Source organism: Drosophila serrata, unplaced genomic scaffold (genome assembly GCF_035046125.1).
Source record: "Drosophila serrata isolate PLE 108 unplaced genomic scaffold, ASM3504612v1 contig_228, whole genome shotgun sequence".
NCBI classification, from domain to species: domain Eukaryota; kingdom Metazoa; phylum Arthropoda; class Insecta; order Diptera; family Drosophilidae; genus Drosophila; species Drosophila serrata.
The window spans coordinates 1,209,762-1,232,730 of NW_028257126.1; the positions used below are offsets into that span (position 1 = coordinate 1,209,762).

At 42.2% G+C, this 22,969-nt stretch overlaps 1 protein-coding gene across 1 annotated transcript; it reads right to left on the minus strand.

Annotated features, from left to right (window-relative positions):
• Positions 1 to 1,363: 1,363 nt before the first annotated feature.
• opa (Zic family member odd paired) lies at positions 1,364 to 21,019 on the minus strand. The gene is made up of 3 exons (XM_020957539.2): positions 19,616 to 21,019; positions 3,136 to 3,305; positions 1,364 to 2,998 (listed from the first exon to the last, which is right to left on the minus strand). Exons 1-3 carry the CDS (start codon positions 20,628 to 20,630, stop codon positions 2,267 to 2,269), a joined length of 1,917 nt encoding a protein of 638 aa, XP_020813198.2. The 5' UTR covers positions 20,631 to 21,019; the 3' UTR covers positions 1,364 to 2,266.
• Positions 21,020 to 22,969: the final 1,950 nt, after the last annotated feature.

Consider the following 22,969-nt stretch of genomic DNA (forward strand, 5'->3'; position numbering starts at 1 on the left):
TATGGGGGCCCGCTTCTTCTGGCCGTTAAGCCAGGCAAAATCAAAGCAAGGCAAACTCGTTTTATGGCCAACGCCAGGTACAACATTTAATTGCACGCCACAACAGTTTTCTGGCTGATTTCTTCCTTTAATTTCAATTCCACACACAGGTAAATCCAGAGGTGTTTCCCGCGTCAAGGGAGGGGGAGGGTAGGGGAGTGGGGCTAGAAAGCCGCAACAGGCAGAGCAAATTTTGTCGACAGCCGACCGCCGCAATATAATTTCTTTCGATTAATCCAATCGATTTCTATTCAATAAATCAAAATATGAATTCGTTGCGGCTGCGACCCCTCTCGCCCAGCCTAGACACCAGCCACGGGTGTGTGTGTGTGTGTGTGTGTAAGTGTGTGCCTCCGTGTTCGTTTGAGGCACGTAACAAATTGTTGGGTTAATTAAAAAAACATAAATCGTTTGATTCTTTTTCCACACTCTCTGCTGCTAAATAACCGTGGCAGGTCTTCGACGGCCCTTTCATCAACTGAAATCAGCCGAAATTCCACGACAAAGAAATTTGTGAAATAAATCACACACTTTTCGCTAGAAAATAATTTCACCTCAGACACTTTTTCCCACTGCCTTTTGGACATATAATTTATTTGGCCAGCCCTCTGTTGTGATAATGTTAATGAACATCGCTTAGGCGCGTAAATTGTTGGCCATTAAGGCGTTTTTGATGACTTTTAGCCCCTGGAAACTTGATATTCGCAGCGCACACATAAAAATTTGCTCTTTGGCAGCATCCGATGAACCAATCAAAACAAATTAACGAAATTTTTCGATAAATATTCATGACGGAATTCCGTCAAATAAAACGTTTGGCCAAATCCAAGCGGACACGGCTGCAGGGTACGTTCAAATTCGATTAATTATCAGATCACGAATTTGCAAATTCCATTTGCAATTCAATTTAATCGGAACGAACGGAATGGACTGTTAAGAGCGTGTGGGAACCATATCGATTGTGATGGAAATAAGTCCAAGGTTTCGAAATCGGAGACGAAATCGAATTTAAGACGATAAGTATCAAGTTTGAGCTAATTTTGACACGAAGCATATGTAATGAACAAATTTTGAAAAACATGCAATTTTCAAGGATCTATCTTATATAAAAATGATTGAAAATTGCCAATTAACTCACATTACAAATGTAAAGGAAAATTGGGTCTTAGAAATTTAAATTGAATTGAAAAGTCATACGTAACTTTAGATAAGTTTAATTGAAAATTAAACTAACTTAAAAATTTAAAATTAAATTTAATACCCAAATCATATAAAATATTTTTATCTCCCTCTGACCATTCCCGTTATAAATAATTAATACTTGTTTGTAGTTTTTTTATCAGTTTATTTTCCTTGCTGGTTTTTTGTTGCGTTTTCTGTTTGTTGGTTTTTTTTTTGTTTTTTTGTTTGTGATAACTTTAATTTTACTCTGCGTACTTAAGCTTGAAGAAATCTAAGGCCGAAAATGTATGTGTACGTATATGCGATGTATGTAGCTTCCAATCCCTTCGATGTTCAACTCTTTTTACAGTGTATTAGTTAGCAAGTTTTGTACTAGAAAGCTTCTGGGATGGAGGGCGGGATGAGGGGGGGGAGGTGAAAGCAGCTCCGACAAAAAATTAGCTAAACCTTACGAGTTAAATAGTCAATATGCTTAAGTAATTTCTTGTTTAATTTAACATTACGAGTACGATTTATACATGTATGCGATAATTAACTCATATTTTATACATTTACAGTAGGTTTACTTCGATCTGTGTTAATTATAGTTTGTTTTTGTTTTGCAACTAGAAAACTACGTTTAAGTTTACATAACATTTAAATAGCAAAAAATTAGGCAATTTCTTGTTCATATATCTTGTTTTTTGTGTATGTGTGTGTGTGTTTTTTGTATATTAATATTTAAAATACATAATAATAATGTTCAAAGACGATTCAAAATGTGAGTTATCGATTTTGTTTTTCTTTCAACAGCAATTTTTCAATTATCAGGTAAAAAGTTTAAAGTATTTTCCTCAACTTTCAGAAATATTTGGTTTTCACATTGCGCCACAAGGGCCAAGTTCTGCAGGCGCTGGCAGCAGATCCAGTCCAGCGACGAGGACGACTCCTCCTGTGTCTGACCCACCGCCGAGGGCGCGGCGGGGCCCAGCGGCTGAGAGCTTGGCGGCAGTGGGGGCGGCGGTGGCGGCATTGGTGGCTCCTCGGGCCACCAGTTCTCCCACTCTCAATACGCTGTCGCCGCCCCGGGATGCATGAGATGGTGGTGGTGATGATGGTGCCCAAAGTGGTTCAGCGGGTTCATTGCATCCGCAGTACCGCTCGGCGCCGCCGTGTGGTACCAGTCGCTGGGCGGGTGGTGCTGCGCCGCCGGGTGGTACAACAGGTGGTGATTGTGGTGCAGCATCGAAGCAGAGGCGGCTGCTGCCCCTGGAGATGCTGCCGCAGCTGCTGCCGCTGCCTGGTGGTGATGATGGTGGTGGTGGTGGTGCGACGGCGGTGGACCCAATGGGGGCGGCAGGTACGCGGAAGCGGAGGCGGCCATCAATTGCAAGGCGGGCGAGGACTTGGAGTCGTTGGGATGGGCGGACAATTGCTGTTGTTGCTGCTGCTGTTGCTGTTGCTGCTGTTGCTGCTGCTGATGTTGCTGCTGCTGTTGCTGCTGCTGCTGCAACAAGTGCGAGGCACTGCTGCTGGCTGTGCTGCTGCTGCCGCTGCTGGAGGCCCCCAGATGGACACTGTGCATCGGGTTCGGTTCCGACTTGATGGAGTGGGGTGAGGACTTGATGCCGCTGCCACCGCTCAGACTGCTCACGCCGCTGCTGCTGCCGGCACTGCCGTCCAGACGGGTTGAGGGTGGCGTCTGCGCCCCACCGGTGATGACGCTGGAGCTGGAGCTTTCCTCGCCCTCGCTGTCATAGCCATGGGATGGACTCTTCTCGTCAATGTTGCCATGCACCTGATGGAGAGGAAAATATCAAAATATGAGTTAATCATTTTGAATTGAGAGATTGTTTTTATTTAGAAAAGCACTTTTAGGTTCTTTAATACAAGCTATATGATTTACTAAAGGTAAATAATTTAATTTCAACTCACCTTCATGTGCTTGCGCAGCGAGGAGGGATGCGTGTAGGACTTATCACAGCCGTTGATGCGACAATTGTAGGGCTTGTCCGAGGTGTGGACATGGGAGTGCTTCTTCCGGTCCGAGGAGTTTGCGAATCGCCGATCGCAGCCCTCGTGCTCGCACTTGAACGGCTTCTCGCCTGAAAGTAGGCAGGGAGAGAGGATATTTCATCAGTTTCAAGTAGACTAGGAATACACTCCGTTGAGTGTGAGTAGCAATAAATAGCATTATTTATGTGACACGCATTAAATAAATAATAGCTGCAGCGAGAGCAACAAAAAAAAGATACGATGACCATTTATGGGCTCACAATTTTTATGAACTGCCCTGCGCGCTCACACAATTTAATAAAGGTGGGAAAAACCGTGTGTCCAACATATTTATAGAGAAAAAACAATAACAAAACAACAAGATATACAACTGGAGAAAGAAATCATATAAATTATGCGGGATCAAGAGGCCCATTGTTCGAGGGATCCCGAACCCTGCGACCCGAATACGATTTTCACCTGTGCCGATGATGTCGAGGGTCCTTTTTGTTATTTGTCTCCCCGACTGTCTGTCCGCCGGTGTCTTAGGATGCACAAGAACAATAGCGGCAAGGGTAAAGGGAAAAGGTCACCGGGCTAACGTTTATTATTTGATTCGTGTGCGTAACACCTTTTCCTATCCCCCTTTGGTCCGAAGTGATATTTTATAGCTTATTAGAAAATTATTTTTATATGATGGCGAGGGAGTCGGAAAATCTGTACCCCGATGCAAAGAGATACAATCAAGATTAGCCATAAATAATGTTGAGTCAAAGGTTAACCCGTAATTTGGCAAATATTTTAGGGAAATTTACGACTTAAAATCGTCGGTAAGATATGTAAATAATTCTGAACAGGGCATAACTGAATTATATGTTATATTTGCCCCATCAATTTCAATCACTTGCCATATTAACCGCCTCTTAAAAATGCCATAAACAAGCTCAATAAAATGTGTATAGAAGTATCTCAGGCTAAGTCCATTTAGCATATGGCATTTATGTCGCAGATAAGCGGCCATTACATCCACCACGGGCTTTATGACAATTGCAACTAAGCGGCTCAGAGCCCCCAGTTCCCGTCCCAGCCTCCGGGCGAGAGAAACCCACACGGGCACCACGGGTTGACGATGACAATAATCGAACATTTTCACACCTCGAGCTTAAGGCGGACAATCGCACCGGGGACGGGGGTGTGCCGTGTTGTGGGTTAAAGAAAAGCGCGCAGCTGGGCTGCTGCAGGTGGGGTTCGGGTAGGGCCCGCGTCTTAAAAAGACATCCAGCGGCGGCTTCGCGGCCAGCTCAACAAGTTTCGGCTCACTCCTTTTTGCCATCGTATTCCCCTTTATGTAATTTAATACTAATTTATGTGCTTTATTATCCACATTTGAATAAAGTTTTTATTTGTGATGCGTAATAAGTCAGAGAGCCGAGGCAGACAGACACCAAATAATAATATGCTGTTCGATTTGAATGGCGTGTCGCATTGTGATTGTTGCTGTATTTTCTATTAATTTGTCAAAATTTAAAACTCATAAATAAGCATTACAAAGGTCGCATCGCTGTGCGACGGGAACTCAATTATTTCGACAGGTCCCGAGGGTCTCAGAGGCAAAACAAGCGAATCGAAAGCAGTTCGATGCGCTTCAAATTCCCAAAACTTGATTTCTTTTCTCATTTTGTATTTTTTTTTTTTTTTGGGAGGACAATGTCAAGTGTCGGCTTTTGTGGACTTTGATTTGGCTAAGTTCAATTAGAGTGTGGCGCCAAAAGAATTGTGAGGGAATTTTATTCCATTTTGAATCACTTAAAAGCCTCTAAATATTCGATCCCATTCTGATAATAGTTGTAAAAACTTTCCACTTTACTTTAAAGCATCACGACTATCAGTTGGTTATCTTTAAAGACTAATTAGTCAGAAGTAGGACAGGCAGCTGGCTTTGTTCCGGCCACACGCTGGGCTCCTGGCTCGGAGCCTTATCAGTCTTATCACCTCCTTCTGCTTCTTTTCGGGGAACCCAGCAGCACACCGATCCCTAGCCGTGGCCATATCCCGATACGCATATATCCACACACATATCCATCTCCTGTAGCGCTGCGGTCTAAGCCCAGCGGGGGAGATGCCTGAATTCCAGAATTCCAGAATGCGAGCGATGCGAGGCGGCACGCGCTGCGGCCGAGGACATTAAAGGGTTCGTGTCCCGGCTAAGTGCAGCAAAAGGATACGCATAATTTTCACATTCCACACAGAGTTGGCGGCCAGGCATTAAAATTGGAATTTAAATATGTTTTATTGCTTTAAGTTTCGACGGGGTCCGGGTTCCGGGCGGGGTTTTGGGTCCAGGGGAAAAGGCGACCGAAATATCGTCGCCCATTTATAAAATGTCAATTTCAGTCGACGTTTCTCGACTTCCCCTTCCGACGCAACGACATGAAAGACATCCTTGGCACACCCTTTTTTTCGGGGGGAGGGCTGGCAAGGCGCCATAAGTACAGTGGGCTCTCACTCCGGCTCTGCCTCTGCCTCTCACTCTGCCCTTTGCCCTGGCAAATCCCATTTAGGCTGTGCGGAATCGACAAACTTATTTAAATATTTCAATAAAGTAAATCCAATGGCAAAGTCTCTGGGTATATAATACAGGCGTTGCTGTGAAATAGGCCGGCTGCCTTGTGATTTGCATATTTAGCGGTAGCTTCTATTCCGCCTTACTTTTTGCCGGAAAGCCCCGAAATGGTTAATTTCCACAAAAAAAAAGTCGCTCCTCGCGGTTGGAACGATTGGAATCGGCACAGACTGCCTGTCATGGCGTTTTGTGTACAGCTGCAAAGTTGTTTGTTTGTTTGTTTTTTTGGGGTGGTTCTTATATTTTTGGGGTTGCTCTGTAATCTCCCCTCAGTGAATGTGTGTGTGTTTGTGTGTGCGTGGGTTCAGCCAAGAAAGTTGTACATGCCCATATATATATATATATAAATATATATATATAAACGTACGTATTTATATATAAAATATATGTGTGGCTTTGTTTGTTGGTATATATGGCACATGTTTTGGCTTTTATGTAACTGCTGCAAAGCTTGCTGTCATTTGCAGACGAGTGCCGAGCCGACGGCCTTTCCTCCCCCTCATTTCCCACCACCCACGACCCCCACACGCCGCCTTCCTTTCGTCTGAAATTGTTTTTGTTGTGGCTATTATGGGGCGTTGTTTCTCTTTCGTCCGGAGACTGGGGGCCTGAAAGACTTTCTGATGTTTCTGGTCGTAGTCGGGCAGAAACAAAAAAAAAATACAATACTGAATTGAGTTTTACTAAACGTCTCGCAAGTGTTTTCTTTAGGGCTGGCAAATATGCTTGCGTATTATTAAAATATGTATATTTGGTTGATAAAGACAGCAATATGCTTTTCTTTTTGGGGTCAGGGGTTGCCATATGTGGGGATTGAAGAGAATGGTTGGGAAGTTCAGTAAATATAAGCAAAGGAAATTTTATGGAATATTACAAATAAGATAATCCGAAAAATAATATAATATCATTTTCTTTGTAAGTAATTTTATAATGATAAAGAAATTGAAATAGCTAATTAAAAAATAATAATTTAAAAAATATCTTGATTTAATATATTAATACAATTTTTATAACATTGCAGAAGCACCTCATTTGACTGCTTTACTTTTAAAATTTCTTGTAAGCTTTCAAAGCAATTTATCAACTACAAAGAAACCTTTTATTTTTATTTATCGAATCTCCACTAAAGTCCAGAAATACCCGGACCTGTCATGAGGAAGCAACAGGAGTGCTGCCCGCGCCCCTTACTCCTTATACTATATATAGTATCCTGTCTCTGGACCTGATCGCTGCTAACCGAGCGATGCAAATTAAGCATCATTGACAGTCGCTGATTAATTGAAGTGAATCAGGTTTTTAATTTCCAGCAACAAACAGCAGATGGAGTGCAAAAAAATACAACACAAATAAAACTTTTTTTGTTCTGCCGTCAGAGTGACAGTTGCTTATTAAAAGCATTTCGAAATGGAATTAATTAAAAAACATATTTAAAAAAAGACGCCACAAAAGTGCCACCAAATAAAGAAAAAAAAGTGCTTGCTTAACAGCGAGCTAACAGAGCACTGTTAGCACGCCTGACTGCCTTAATTGCTGCTAAATAATTGCCCTGGTAAATATTTATTGCCTGCTTAAGGACTCGCCCTCGAAACAAAGCGAAACAAAGGAGGGAAAAGCAAGGGTCCCGGAAGAATCTCCCTCGCTCTCTTTTTTTACTTGAGCTCGAGAGGGAAGGAAGCGGGATGATGGCAAGGGATGAGCGGCATCATCGCTCATGTGTCAACAGCATGCAATGCGATATGATTATTATTATCTAACAATACAATAACAAAACTGCTACTTTTTGCCTGCCCGTCTGTCCCTCGGTCTCTCTCTCTCTCTCTGTCTATCTCGCTCGCTGCTGTTGCCATCCCACTTGCTCTGCCAATAAGTCCCGGGTTGTTGACACTCTCCGGATTTTAGAATCCTTAGCTCATTGTGTATCTGTATCTGTATCTGTTTGTTTGTTTGTTTGTCTGCCATACATTTTTTCCGCTGCCGTCGCTTCTTTTTCCTTCTGTTCTGCTGCCTTTGTTCCTACTGTTAAAGCCGGAAAAAGCCAAACCCCGATTTCCTGGCGGTTTACATTTCAATGGGCAATTTTCCCTCGCTCCCCCTTTTCTCCTCTATTGCGAATAGCTCACTTTTTGTAAAGGATATTTAAGGGGGCAGTGACTGCTGATGATGGGAATATTGTTAGGATCACAAGGATGAGAGCAGGGAGAGGGATTGATGTCCTCACCAAGCAGGTGCTGTTCGAGTGTAGCTCGTGGATTTTTATATTTTACTTGTTATTTGTTACAATGTTTCACATAAATTTCGAGTTAAATATACCAACAAATACCTGGATATATTATAAATTATAAATCATATAAGTTCCCTCTGTCCCTCCAAAATTTCCCTTTCAAATATCCTTCGCAGATTTTCCCACACACGCCGCTTACTTTGAATATTTATAACAGTTTCCTGCAAATGATGACCAAATTAATGGCCAACAATTCCGCTCCATTCCATAATAATAATAAAATCATAATTTAAGTGCAATGAATGCCGCTTGTCAACGGCCAAATGCAAAGTCCTCCGGCTCATCATCCGGGGCGATGAGATTATTATCATCATCATCTTGGGGAGGATGTTGCACCCCTCGGCATCGGCAAGGGAAGTTACCTATGGGTCGGTCCCTGCCACACAGTCGGTCGGTCTATTGTTTGTTTGTTTGACAAAAACCATCGTTGAGTGAATTCGTTGATGATTTATGATTTCTGCATCCCTTGGCTATGATTACGATGACCCCATCCCTGCTCCTTGGCTAGGCAGCGACGGTCCTCACATAATTTTCGCTATTTGTTTGCAGCTTTGCCGTTTGCTGTCAAGTGATACGTTAATAATGGACACCGGGGTCAGTAGCCAGGCGGACGGAGAGACAGACTCTCAGCCGATAGATTTTCCTGCGGTTTACTATTGGGAAACTGTTTGCAAACAAAAACACTCGGAATTTTACACTTCGTTGAGGGCATACGCCTAATGAGGAAATGAGGGAAATTGCATTGAGGAACTGAAGGTAGAGAAAGCAGGGCTCTGGCTCAGCATGGGATATAAGGCAACTCAATAATGGCTATAATTCTCAATCACCAGTTCAGCAAAGCAGGACTTTAATATTTAAGATACTGAGCTTGGGTAAAGCCAGTTACTTTGCCAAAACCATGTACACAAAGCCAACAAATTTTTCAATGAATTAACTCTTGGGAATAGTTTTTTCCTGCACCTTCATAAAGTTTAATGTTTAATGCTCGACTCGAATGCCGTTTTTTGTGAACAAATTTTTGTTATTACACAAGGTTGCCAGATGCAGCTGCCAGGAGCATACACATCCTCCTCGGCGTACGTCTCTTTCTTAGTCAGCCAAGTCTGGAAAAGTTTTTTGTGGCTGCCTTAGTCGAATATGCAATTTGAATGCATTAAATGCAAGCCGCACTCTCATGTAGGTAAGGAGTACACACTCATATCCGAGCATTTGCATATATGTATGTATATGTACATACCTCTGAGTCTGCACAGCACACACACCTCGAATATGTTAGAGGCGTTAGTTGCATGGCAAACTTGTCGAAAATTTGTTCGGGCCAAGGCAAAAAAGCATAGCCCACAGAAGGAGAAACCAAAGTCGGAGACAGAGTCAGCGCCAGACGAACTGGCCCATGTTTGGTCTTGTACTCGTGTTCAGCAAGGCTGTTGCTGTCATTGTTTTACTAATAGCTCTGCAGTTGTCTATCTATGGTTTGAATTTATATACAAAACAGTCTGTTCAGTGCGCCCGGGTGGGGTGTGTGTGTGTGTGGGTTCTACTTCGGTTCTGCCAACGAAATGTTTGTTGGGGAAAACATACAAACATAATTCGGGAAACGTTAACTGCAAAATGTCGGTTAGTAAAGGAGGCAATGAGTCATGACTGCGTGCTAAATCCTATTTTAAATTACCAACTCTTTTATTTAAATAGTTTTAAAGACGTAAATAAACTAATATCCTAAGAAAATGTATATTTTAGTACCAATGATCGTTAAACTAACAAAGATTTCATTTCAGTATGACATCTCCCATTTATGTTAAGCTTGGAATGAACGGAATGAAACAGAAAATGGGGCTTCCAACAACTTGTTTAGTGCGATACACTTTCCATAAAATATGCTCAAGTCGTAAGCCCATTTAAATACCTAATACGTCACATCGTTTTGGGCCAAGCTAATTGATTAGTTCTGCGTGTCTCCCAAGGTTGAGAGTGAGAGGCTCCCCAGATACCACGGCTCAAAATGCACTCGAAAGACAAACGGAGCGTAGACAATAAGCAGAAGTAACACTAAGCCCATTGTCTAAACCCAAACTGCATACAAACAGGGCCAGGGAAATGGGTGCCCAGACCGTGTATGGTAACCGAAGTCGGCTCCCGTTGACAAAGAAGTATTGGGCCAGGATTAGCCCGAGGAGCAGCAGCAGCAGCAGCAGCTGATGTCTCAACCGCCTCATGAATGAACTGCTTACGAGAACGGGAAAAATGGAAATGCTTGCAAAAAAAAGAAAGAAAAGAAAGCAGAGGGAAATGCTCTTACCGAAGCAAAAGTGGAGGGCAAAATCCAGAACACAACAAAGGGGCGGCTCGGTCGACACTCTCAAAGAGGAGAGGTGTCGCTTTGTCTGGGCCCCGGTCACAGATCGGTGTCTATATCTGTTTGGTATCTCCTCGGCCTGATTTTTTGCTCTTTAGCGCTCTTTAAGATCTTAATCCTCTCAGCCCACTCACCCTTCCCCATCTACCGCACCGCACCGCACCGCGTCTCTCTTATCTGCCCTTCTGTTTGTTTATTTTCTCGAGTTCCATCACGTGGAAAATCTCTTCGGCTGTTTGTCAGAAATTAAAATGTCATCAAGATTGTCATCGTTCGGTTATGTGATGTGACATCTCCGGCAACCGAAGGAGGCTGGATCTCTGGCTTCGGATTCGGATTCGGGCTCGATCTCGGTTGACTTGCTTATCTCAAATGGCTTGTTCAAGTTTAAATGTTGTCAATTCTAACAAGATTCGCTTCGGCGATAAAACCCATCAATGACATCAGGCGACGAATATTTTTGAGAACACTCATCGGAATGAGGCTAAGGAATTTTAAATGGGAATTGGATATACAAGGACTTTAGATAGGAAGGACATGCTCATGGTATCTCTTGGGATCGAAAGAAATCGTATTATGTTTATGTTTCACTTTAAAATGCAATTTTGAAGGACCCCTCGATATGCCCTTCTTCGCACCTCAACACCTTTTCGTATCTTATCGATACTGCCTAATGAACACATCAAAACATCAACTAAAATTGCATTTATGTTGGCAACACTCGACTAACGAAACACACCTATATTTAGGGGCCAACAAATTGATCTGAATACCGAAAATGGAGGCAAAAGGAGAGTATCACATCGCAGTGGCTTACACTCGGCTGAATCCTGCGAAGAAATTTGATCATGCTGAGAATTCGAAGACGCAGAACCCAAAATCAAACCGCATGTGTGTATATAGTGTGGTGTAGATATATTTTCGAGACACTTTCAACAGTAGCCGTCGGCTGTACTCTATTTATCGGAATTGTTTCCGCGTTGGCGGCTGTAATTTTAGCCAAAAACTGACAGCGGGTTGTCACACAAAATTTGTGTAAGTTGTGCCTCTAATTGCAATTGACAATGTTTTTACAATAAATTGCGTGCCAGTTGGGGCTGTGACTCCGGCCGAGGCAATTTGGGTTAAACAATCACATTTTGTACCTAAGACAACTTTGGAGGCGTTCGTGTGTTACAAATTCGGCTAAACGCAAGCGACAAGCGATCCGAAATGTCCCAAGAAAAATACGACAAATATTCATATATTTCTGAACCTAAGCTGATTTGACAAGCACGCTTATGAAGCAGATCGGATATTATTGTATATTTTATACGCCAGAATTATGGTAATTTATTTGTATTTTGTATTTTGTATTTGAGCATCTGAGCAGCATTTTATGTGCTCTAGAAAAGCAAATCATTGATTGATTATTGTGTGTTTATTTATTAGTACAAGGTAAATATATTACCGAAATTGCTACTCACTCAAAACAGCTATCAATAGGTTCCAATATTATGGAATTTTGTTATATTTAAATCAGAATCCTTCCGTAGAATCCTTAAGTAATCCAATGATTTATTTCCGCAAAAGTTTCTAAATATATAACTTGGCAAAACTTCATATTTCAGCATTCCAATCATTCTCAACTCATATACTCTGAATTGGGCAAGAGCATTCCCCGATTTATACAAAGAATATCTGGTTCTGCTGCCCAGCTGCCTCTCGGTCTCCCTTCTTTTCGGCTGTTTAACATTTTTGCCCATATGAATAATGATTTCATTTTTCCCATCAGCTAATTTATACAAGTGGGGCAATGCGCGCGGGGCCCTTGGCGCGATTTAGAGGATTAGTCAGGCCTTACTTTTCCATAATTCTCGAAAAGCAGAAACCCAAGTCTCGTCGGGTCTCGGTGTCCCAGCTCCCAGCTCCCAGAGCATCCAGCTCCCAACTCACTGATCACAGCTCGCAGCTCCATCTTCTACCTGTGCCCAGCTCGAGGTTGTGGCCGTGTGTGCAGATATAAAAAATATGCAAGATGACAGTTTAATTTTATGGTTTGTCTGCTGCTGATCAGTTCTTTATGCGTTGAAATTTTATTCTTATTTCGGTTCGCGCTCCCACTCCACTCCAGTCCAGTCCACTCCACTCCACTCCACTCTACTCCACTCTATCTGGGGATCGGGGATCCGCAGATCCTCTGGAATGCGAATGGAGTCTGGTACGTGGCTACTTTTGGCTCCTTTCGGGTGAGGAATTTAATTAATTCGAGAGCGACTTCTAATGACAAAGTGGGCGTGACCAAGGCTTAGGAACTGGAACTGGAACTGGGACGCAAAATAATACACAAGAGTGCCGAAATGAAGAGGAGAAATTTATCAAAAATAAGCCTCATTTATTAACTAGCCGGGGTAAGCAGCTTATGTCCGACCATCCAGGGGTTAGGACTGCCATTCGAATATTATGCAACAGCCCAACAAAATGGCTACTTAGCTAATAGATTCGAATGAAGGCCAAAACAATGACAAGCCAAAGGGTTGGGATGGGAGAAACAAACCCCTGTCGCGTTTACAGAGTACGTTTTTTTCCTTCACCCGGTTTTTTGGTAAATGAAATTATAATTCCCCTTCGCTCGCACATGCAGATCGGCAGGGGTTAAAGGTAGCTACATTCAACTACAAATATATACGCATATAAAACTGTTTTGACATTTGGGAGAATGCATGAAAAATATAGAGAATGCAAAGCAACCAACCCCTCTGCTCACGAGCGTAACGGGTGGATCGAAAGGCATTGTTAGTAACTTGTTAGAGGAGCGCTGCTAACGGGGGTTCAAAATCGGGGGTTGTCACTAATTAGAATTGGGTGCATGCGTTGGATTATAATGCGTGAATAAGTGCGTCGTATATGGGTGGGCCAAGGACATGGAATTTACTTGCCGAAAGATTCAATTTTAAATAGTTATATTCGTAATGTATCACAAGCTTAGTAAGATTTCCCTGAAAAACGAGGCTATTTCGTTGTTTGTTCCATTTCCACTGTTTCAAATGCTCGACTAACTACTTGGGTTACATAACGCATTGTCAACTTTAAAAATATATATGCAAATAATTAGTAATAGAATCATGTAGTTAAGCCAAAGTCTTATTTTTATATAGCAAGGATTCTATTGCAAAGATTCTTAAAAATTACAACTATTACTGATGTAGATTTAATTCCCATAAATATCCCAAGCACAAAGACAAACTTTAACTCTAGTTTCCATCTCTGCGTCCAGTCAATAAATTTCCCAACTTAGTTTACATTCAGCTGTCAAAGGCTTGGACCACACCAAGAAATTTATATTCTTTTTACTTCTGGCACATAAATCGCCAAAAACAAAAAAAAAGAGAGGAGCAAACTTTTCAGCTTGTCAAAGTTTTTAGCAGATTGCGATCGTGTGTCATGTTCGGTATTTGACACTTTAAATTGAGCGAAACGAATGGAAACATGAGGTTCTGGACTGGTTCGGGGCTATTTTCGGGGTACTGCTAATTAAATGACGAATTTCCCTGGATGGCTGTTCGGGGCTCTCAATGCATTTGTCATTTAGAATGGCAGACCCGAGGAGAGGAGTCCTCCTAGAGAGCGTAACTAATTGATTTTTGGTTTCAGTTTGTTAGACAGCGGGTGGGAAGGAGGAAGGAAGAGGAGGTCCTCCGGCCAGGTAGGAAAGTTAAGGTAATCAGCTCGAGCTCATCGCAGGTTTTTTCCACCGCCCCGTCCTCCCGCTGGCCATTCCTCTTACTCTGCTCCTGGCCATTGTTCTGGCAACAGTGAAATTCTGAGAAGCCAAAACACACAGTTTATGCGCAAAAATAAAAAGTGATTTTGTCTCTCGCTCCGATGTATCTGTATCTGTATCCGTATCTGCGCTGGTTTGGTGTGTGTGTTTTTGTGAAAACCGTTGAACCCGCAATAAAGTCATCAATCATTGACATTTGCCAGCGTTTCGGTTTTGTTGAATTTCGTATTTTGAAAAATTATTCAATTGGCGCCGAGCCCGCAGAAAATAAATGCAGCCAAAAAGCGTTAAAACTGCTGTTTTTATAATTTAGATTACAAAACCTAACATTCGACTTAATGTTAATCATAATAAATCATAATAATTTTAATAAAAATATGTAATTATATATCATAAGAATTTTAATTACAATAATTTAAGATACTTTCATTAATTTCATAATTTTGGTTTTAAACAAATCATGTTTTTGTGATTTGGTATTGCATTATTCTATTTTGATCAAGTATTAATAATAGATGTATAAACAGTTCCAAAGTTTCATGTGTACTTCTAAGCTAATTTAATCTGTCAGAACTATAAAAGAGTATCAAGTTCAAAAATACTAATCTTAAGCAATTCCAAATGCAAGGAATATAAACTTTAATGAATAAAACTACTGTAATTTGATAAAAATAATAATAAATAAATGATAATAAATATGCTGCACGCCAAGCAATCTCCAAAACCCAACTCACCCGCCTCGATTAGCCCCCCGTTAAAGCTTTATAAAAGTGTAAATAATTGCACAATTCACTTCATCATCCAAGGAGCGTACAAGTCCATAAAAGACTCATTAAAAAAACACTTGCACTCAATTAAATCGAGTCGAGTCGGTGCTCTGACGGGGGACGAGGGAGCTAATCAAACAAGGGTCGCAGCCACCAGGACAACGTTGAATGCTAAACTTTGCCCCGCAGCATAATTGCACAACAAGAACAACAACGTCGAGGCGCCTGGAAAATGGAAAAACGAGTGCCTGCACTTAGACGATGGGCGGGGACTATGGGTCGAGGGGGGCAGAACTGGGGACAGTGGCTTAATGAGCTTGAAAAAGGGGGGAGGAGAACGGGGAGAGGCTCTCGGTTGGATGCGAAAACTAACCACAAAGTTGTTGAATGCTCTTGCGGCAGTCGGATCCTGTGGCCCGTTGTAGGTGTTAATGAATAAAGTTGTTTGTGGTCCAGTCGAGAGTCCGGAGGAGTAAAATGGAAAAGAATCGTGTAAAAAAGATGGCAGTGTGTGCGCGTGTAAGCCGCACACCATGATGAACGCCATCTATCCAAGCACAAACACCAACACACAAGCACACAGACACAGGTGTCAACTGGGCCCAGGCAACAAAAAAAAAAAAACAACAACCACAAAGCAGACAAAAGTTGATTGTGTGCTGTGTTTTTTGTGCTGGAGTCCGGATTGTGGGGAAGGGGTGCTAAAGGGGGGACTGGGATGGACAGCAGGCTGGACATGGAAAATCGCAGACGTGAAGGTGACAAGTGCAAAAGTTAACACAACCGGAATTCACACAGGGGAACGGTGGGAATGGAACAAAACGGGAAATATGAATTTATGTCAAATTTGAAAAGTAAGATAATGTCGTTTTAGGAACAGTATTATGTTATTTAGTTTTTTTATGCATTGGAAACCTAATATAAATATTACGCTTACAGAAATGATTACATTTAAAGAATTAATTTAAGTATTGGATACAACTAAATTTTGGGTTATAACACAAAGAATAATTAAGGTTATTTAATAAATCTGATAGAATACTATTGAAATAATAAAACAATAAATAAATAAATAGAAAATAATAAGACAAAATAAATAAATAAAAATATGAACAAAGTAAACTACATAAGATCGTGCAACTATATATTCTATACTTAATAGACTTTTATTTTCTGCACAAACACACTCTTTAAAATTAACAAACTTATTTCTGATTTAAGCATACGATTTCAATGATTTTTTTAATATGAAACCAGGGTTAAATAGTTAAATTAATCCTTATTTCTGATTTTAATGATAATCTAATACGAAACATTATTGATTTAATCTTCAAAATAGTCAAAATGGTTTGTATTAAAGCGGAGTGCAAGATAAATATTTAGATATTTTTGTTTTTATTCGAGTTTCCATTAACATTAGTATTATTATTTCTATTTATTCTTAGTGATATATAGTTATCAGTTAATATAATCAAATAAAATCTACAACTAGCGTATTAAATCTTAACAAAAATCCTTTTATAAACCTTCCATGGCAAATGAAATGAATTTTAATATTCTTGCCAAAATAAATCAGAACGCCAAGCCCCAAGCTTACCATCAGCACTTCTGTACAAAATTAATCAGAAATAAATGCATTAGCTTTGATGCTCTTATTTTGCCTGAGACTTAACAATACAATTGCTGTCATGGACGTGATGATCTATGAGAAGTTAAAGTTTATAAAGCAGAAACCGAGCTTAACGCAAATTAATGACTTTGATTACAGTGGCTGTTGAACTTGTTCCGTTGGGGTTTATGGCCGAGCATGTAGGGCTCATTAGAAGCGCCGAAACAGAGTCATTAAAATCAATTAACCAGGGAGGAAGTCGGGGAAAAGCCAACATAAAATGCGAAAACACAAAACAAAGTTGCCAGCAGTCGGTGCAGAATTGTGCATAATTGCTTTAAAATTGCGCCACTCGATTTAATAAACCCCACAGCAAAGAGAACAATAAACGGAGGCATAATGGACATTCCAGGCCTATGGGACCGGGTCTCGGAGCATTATCCTGGTTTGGCAGCATCCTTCGTTTATTAAATGGCGCGGACAAAGGGAATCGGAGTAGAGGAAAGCTAGACAGCACCAACCAGCCACCGCAGCAACAAGAGCAATCTCGACAACAAATGCCGTCCAACAACATTCTGGAATATCCAGAAAATGGCGTTTCATATTGCCGGGCATATTTTACACACATTTTGTTTTGCTTTAATTTTGGCTTTCCATATTTTTTCGCCGTCCTCTTTGTTCTGTTGCTTTTTTGTGCGTGGGCCTTAACAAGTTTTTCTGGGGATTATGCGGCTTTATTTTTTAAATAAATTGAATTAAAATATTATATATCTCCTCGTTGGGTGCTTCATTATGGAAACATTTAAAAGTAACCACCATCACAGCCGAAATAAATCTTTCACAGAGATTCGTCAAGAAAACAAAAAAGAAAACACACACACACTCAAAATTAACCGAACAAAAAAGCAATTTTTCTAAATTGTTGTATCTGTTTGCCTCGGACAAACAACGTTTTCTTTTGCACACTCATCGAAAGGTAATTAAAATGTTTCGTTTCGATTTTCGAGACGCCGCCATATTGTATTCGGCTTTGGAACAATCATGTGGCATTATAATGATCTCGGGGCGTATTGTGAATTGGTTACTGTGTGTACGATATGATGATATTTTTGACTAATTTCATATTTCATTTTCCCCATCGACAGTGATGCAGCAGAAAAGTGCGTTTTTTAGGGTCTCTGATTTGTGTGCCGTGTCTATGATTGGTTAGCATTGGCCTGGGCAACAAATTGGAGGAGATATCGAACACACTGATGGACTTTCAAGTGGCCGACGCACAACTTCATTAGGGATCGGGGCCTTTAACCTCTTGCGGGTAGCGGGCACTTGAAGTGCGGACGAGTACGCCACCTCCCTCTCTCTCTCCTCCGCTCGCTGCATAAATCAAAAATTCAATCAGCATCGTTGGCCGGGTTAAATGTCCCTTGGCTGCTGGTGTTTGTTTTTATTGCAGTGACACCAGCACAAACACCAACACCAATCGAAAAACAAACACACACATGTGTGTGTGTTGACACGTGTCAAAACTTCCGCTTGTAATCGCTCGGAAATGCTTCTTTGGCACTCCGTGCTTGGCCCTCTCGAAAAAGCCATCGAAAGCCCGAAATTGGGGTAACTCTCGCCGGGATTACTGACTGTTTCGCACACATTCCATTCCACTCCTCTAGTTTTATTTTATTTACGTTTGCGATTGCTGTGCCTTTTCGGTTTGCGTTCTGGTTACTCGCCATGGTACATTAAGCTCTTGATTTAGATTATGCAAAGGTTATTTATGATTCAGTTTCCACTCTCCGCCGATCGGGAGTGGGTCGAAATTTGATAAGTGGGTGAGTAAAATGGAGCAGGGCGGTCAAGTATGTGTTTATGGATCCATGCGATATAGAACTGTCTTAAGTGGTGCCATTAAAACAGCGAGAACTGATTTGAGGGGTCAATATACTAAGGCGAACAATGAGTTTTAAGATTATAATGATTGAGAAATTTACTGAACAGTTTCAGCAAATATATACATAGTATATGGACAAGCATTTATAGGTAGTATATAAATTTAATTTCGGATAGGAGAGATTTTACTTTAAAATACAGAATTTTTATTTATATATGATCAGTTTTATTTTAATACTTTCTTTGAAAAGGAATTCGTTCTATTTCCAGTTTATCCAAAACATTTGTTGTTCCCGAGATCATATCTCTACCAGCCAAAAGCTAAAGTCAAGAGCTGTTCACAGGCTTAGGAAAATATTGCAGAGTGCAAGAGTCGAAGTCAAGCTGCAGTCACAGGAATTATCCTTACTGCAAGGACAACAACTTTGCCAAGGATTTGCCGAGGGTGGGAGAAGGGCTTAAGTCGCAGGTTTACAGGTGTCGTAAAAGAAGACTCGAACGGCCAGTGGCGGGTTAAGCCAGGTAGTGGGCGTTGCACCGACTTTTGCCGACGGCAACACGCCCACCTCGCCTATGTCCGGGATTTGCCCAGGAGATGGCAAAGGGTTAAACCCACGACAAGGTGAACTCATGTGTGTCCAGGGAAATAACAGAAATTTTATTCCCTAGACCTTAACTTTAAGAAGAGTTTACGTACAAAAGTTAACAAGAGATATACCACAATCAAAACTTTGTAGGATACACACTATTTTGTTTTTTAAATGGTTAAAAGGAAATTCTTGGAATTAATAAATAAACTACAATTGGCATGAATTAAATCTTAATTCCATTTTTAAGTTAATTTTGAAATCGTGAATAATTCACTCTGGAAAAAAGTATTTTTTTATCTTGATTTATATATTCAACTCCTGCACATTTTTTATCGCATGAATCATAAACTTTAAGATCTATTAAACAATAATCCACAGAAAATATTAGGATAAAAATCGAAAGTAATAAAAACCCGAAAGTTCTTTGTTTTAAAATGAATTCTGAAGAATTTGAAACTATGACGATTTCATCCATTTCGTGTGCCAAAACAAAAGAGTGATTTGATTCCCCTGATAAAGTTTAGCATTATAACTCTGTAGCACTTACCCGTGTGCGTTCGCTTGTGGATCTTGAGATTCTCGCTCCGGGCAAACACCTTGCCACATCCCGGATGCGGGCAGGCGAAGGGCTTCTCGCCGGTGTGGACGCGGATGTGGTTGACCAACTTGTATTTGGCCTTGAAGGGGCGTCCGTTGCGGGAGCAGCCGATCCAGAAGCAGGCGTGGGTGGTGCACTCCGGGCCGCCGACATGCTCCACCGTCAGGTGGGTCACGATCTCGTGCATCGAGTGGAAGACCTTGTTGCAGGTCTTGCGCCCGCCAGCCTGCACTAGGCCCGGCTGGTCAGGATCTATCCAGAGGCACTGCATCTCCTGCTTGATGCTGGAGGCGGACGAGGCGGGCTGGTGTCGCATGTAGCGCAGGAAGGCCCCGGCTCCCGCTGGATGCATGGCGGACATGGCATGGTGGGCCGGATGATGCACGGCCGGATGGTGCACCGCTGCCGCCGGGAAGTTGCCGTGATGGTTGTACGGGTGTCCCGCGGCATAGGCGTCCGCCATTCCCATCCGCATCTGGTGCTGGTGGTGGTGTGCCGCCGCCGCCGCATGATGGTGGCTGTGGAACGGGTGCTGCCCGAAGCCTGTGCTCAGCTCGGCTGCCTGGGCGGGAAAGCTGGAGAAGATCATGGAGTCCGCCGCTGCAGACGCCTGTCCGGCGCTGCCGGCCACGCCGTAGTCCGTGTCCCGGCGACCGAGCAGGAAGTCCCTGGAGGCATAGCTGTTGAAGTGTCCATAGCCTGAGTTCTGGTAGGCCGCCGCCGTGGCCGCCGCGGAGTCCGCACTGCCCTCCAGTTGCTGTTGCTGCTGCTGCTGCTGTTGCTGCTGCTGTTGTTGCTGCTGCTGCTGTTGCTGTTGCTGCTGGGCGGCAATCTCGTGCTGCTGCTGCTGTTGTTGCTGTTGCTGCTGGGTGTTGCTGGTGCTGGAGGTGGTGTTCGGCGACATGCGCAGCCCATAGCTGGCCAGGTGGTGCTGGGCCGGCTCAATAAAGGCGTTCATCATCATGTTTAGAGAGTTTTATTTACGATTTGCACGGTTTCTATATGTTTTGCAGTATGTTTTTATTTTCTGGGGAATACAAGTTTTAGTTTTCGATTCAGGCCAGGGAGCCCATCACCGCACTAAGGTCACGTCACTTGGCTCCTTCGGCACTCTGTGAGCTTATTTCGCTAGCTTTGTATTTGTTTGATTTGTGTATTCAATTATATATTTCTAGCCAAACTCTAAGCACTCGCGCGCGGTCTCAAAGAGCGTTGCGTGTTACGTTTTCGAATCGCGCGCCAAGACCAAGACTTGACGTTTTGAGATGCGCAGCAGGACTGAAATGCCAGCAGCTCCTGAAATTCCAACTCGCTGCGGGTTTCCGGCGATCGTGCGTGTGCGAGGGCGACGGCAAACTGGTTTGCAGCAATAGCGGCCCATCGGGCAGACCCTGCGTGAGAGCAGGCCGAACATAGTGCCACCTCGTGGTGAGTTTCGCTGTGGTGGTGTGTTTCGAGAGGCCACCACTGTGCTGGATAGGCTTGGGCCGTGAGTGCGAGCGGGATGGCCAGAAGAAAATGGCTGCTCCTGGCTGGCTTTCGGGCGGCGGTTAGAGCAGCCCAGCAGTACGCACCCAATCCAATTGGAATGCCGGCCAGCATATAGCCTTCCCGCTCTGCTCGGTCGAGTCAAACTGGTTTTTCGGAAATTAACACCCACTGTGGTTGGCCATGGGTGGTGGGTGGTGGGGCTAGCAGGCGGCTCAAGGGGAGGGGCGTTCGCGCAGCATGCGCCCCTGCGCCTGGGGCCCCAAGAGCTGATTGGACCGACGGGCAGCCAATTGAAAGCTTGCGGGATGCATTTCCCAGCGCCCACGAGCTCTTGCTTATTTTTCACTGTCACTCCGGTCGAAATGTTTTTCATTATTTTCAGCGGCCTGCTCTCGCTGCCCGTCTGCCCGTCTGTCAGTTTATCAAATTAGTTGTTTATTTTATTGATTTTAATGATGCTAAGCACATTCCGTGCTCTCGGCCAGCGCGGATTCCTAGCCGCTCCGCTTTTGTTTGGATTGCGCAATGAAGACATACGTTTTCATTAGCGCCGACCGCTTTGTTTTTCATTTACTAATTTATGGAATTTTAAATAAGCAGCCGTCGAAACAATGCATAATTTCGTATCAATTCGGCTTGATTGGATTCTGCTGAGTGTTAAGTGGCCGAGCAAATTGCCTTTTTGGCCAGATTGTGAACTGATTTCTTGGTTGGAGGCTCGCAGTGATTAAAATATCTTCTCTTGTTTGCTACAATAATATTTTCCTTAATTTAATATGATTTTTTTTTAACATGCTTCCTTATTAGGTCGTATAAAAAATAACCTAAACTCATTCACAAAATGGCTGGAAAAACATGATTAAATATTTTATTTTTAAACGAATTCTATAGTATTTTGATGTAATCAAAGAATTAAAATTTGAAGCGTTATATCTTATTTGTTTTTTACTCGAATTGCATTCAACTTTTAGTTTATTTATGATTCTGACCTACTTATATGTACATAAGTAAAAAATGTCTGTAGTTGAGATGATTCTTATTTCTTAAATGACTTACTTCTATACATATATTTAAACAACAAATAGTTTAATTTTGAGAGTTGCGACCATTTTATCTGGATTCTTGGATCATTTAGAAGGAGTTCTAGGAGACTCGTTACTTTTCTTAACTCACTTAACTTATGATATATGATTATTATTATGATTTCTAAAGAAATTTATTAAAGTATGTGTTACATAAATCCAGACTTCAGCTTAAAAAACCTTGATAAAAGTCGAATCTAGAATGCTGTATGCCGCACGAAGAAGCGTTACTTTCACACTTCAAAAGTTTCACAAACTGTCTTAAAAATCTTCAAATTATCGTGCTATTCGATCTATCTGCAGACTGTACTATTTTCCAAATAAATTGGTAAAGCCCCCCACTTCCGATCATAGAACCTGGGTTCTTCGGGCAATTAAAGCATCGGGTAAATTGTGACACTAAATGTCACCGGCAAACGATTCGGCTATTAAAATGTCAAAACAAACTCCGCGGCAATCGGTAATCGTCCGAATGTCAAGCCCGACCCAAATGCCATATTTGGGATCCGGGCAAGACCATAAAACTTGGAAAATTGCGCCAAACTGGCGAGAGCTCCGATCCCGCAGCGCATCAACGACAAATGTCATTCGAAATGAAGCCATTGCTCCACATTGAGTTAGATGGAGGGGAAAATGGTTGGGGGATCATGATGAAGATGGAAATGGAAATGGCGATGGCGATGAAGATGGAAATGGAAATGGAGATGGAGACGTTGGCAGCTCGACTGAA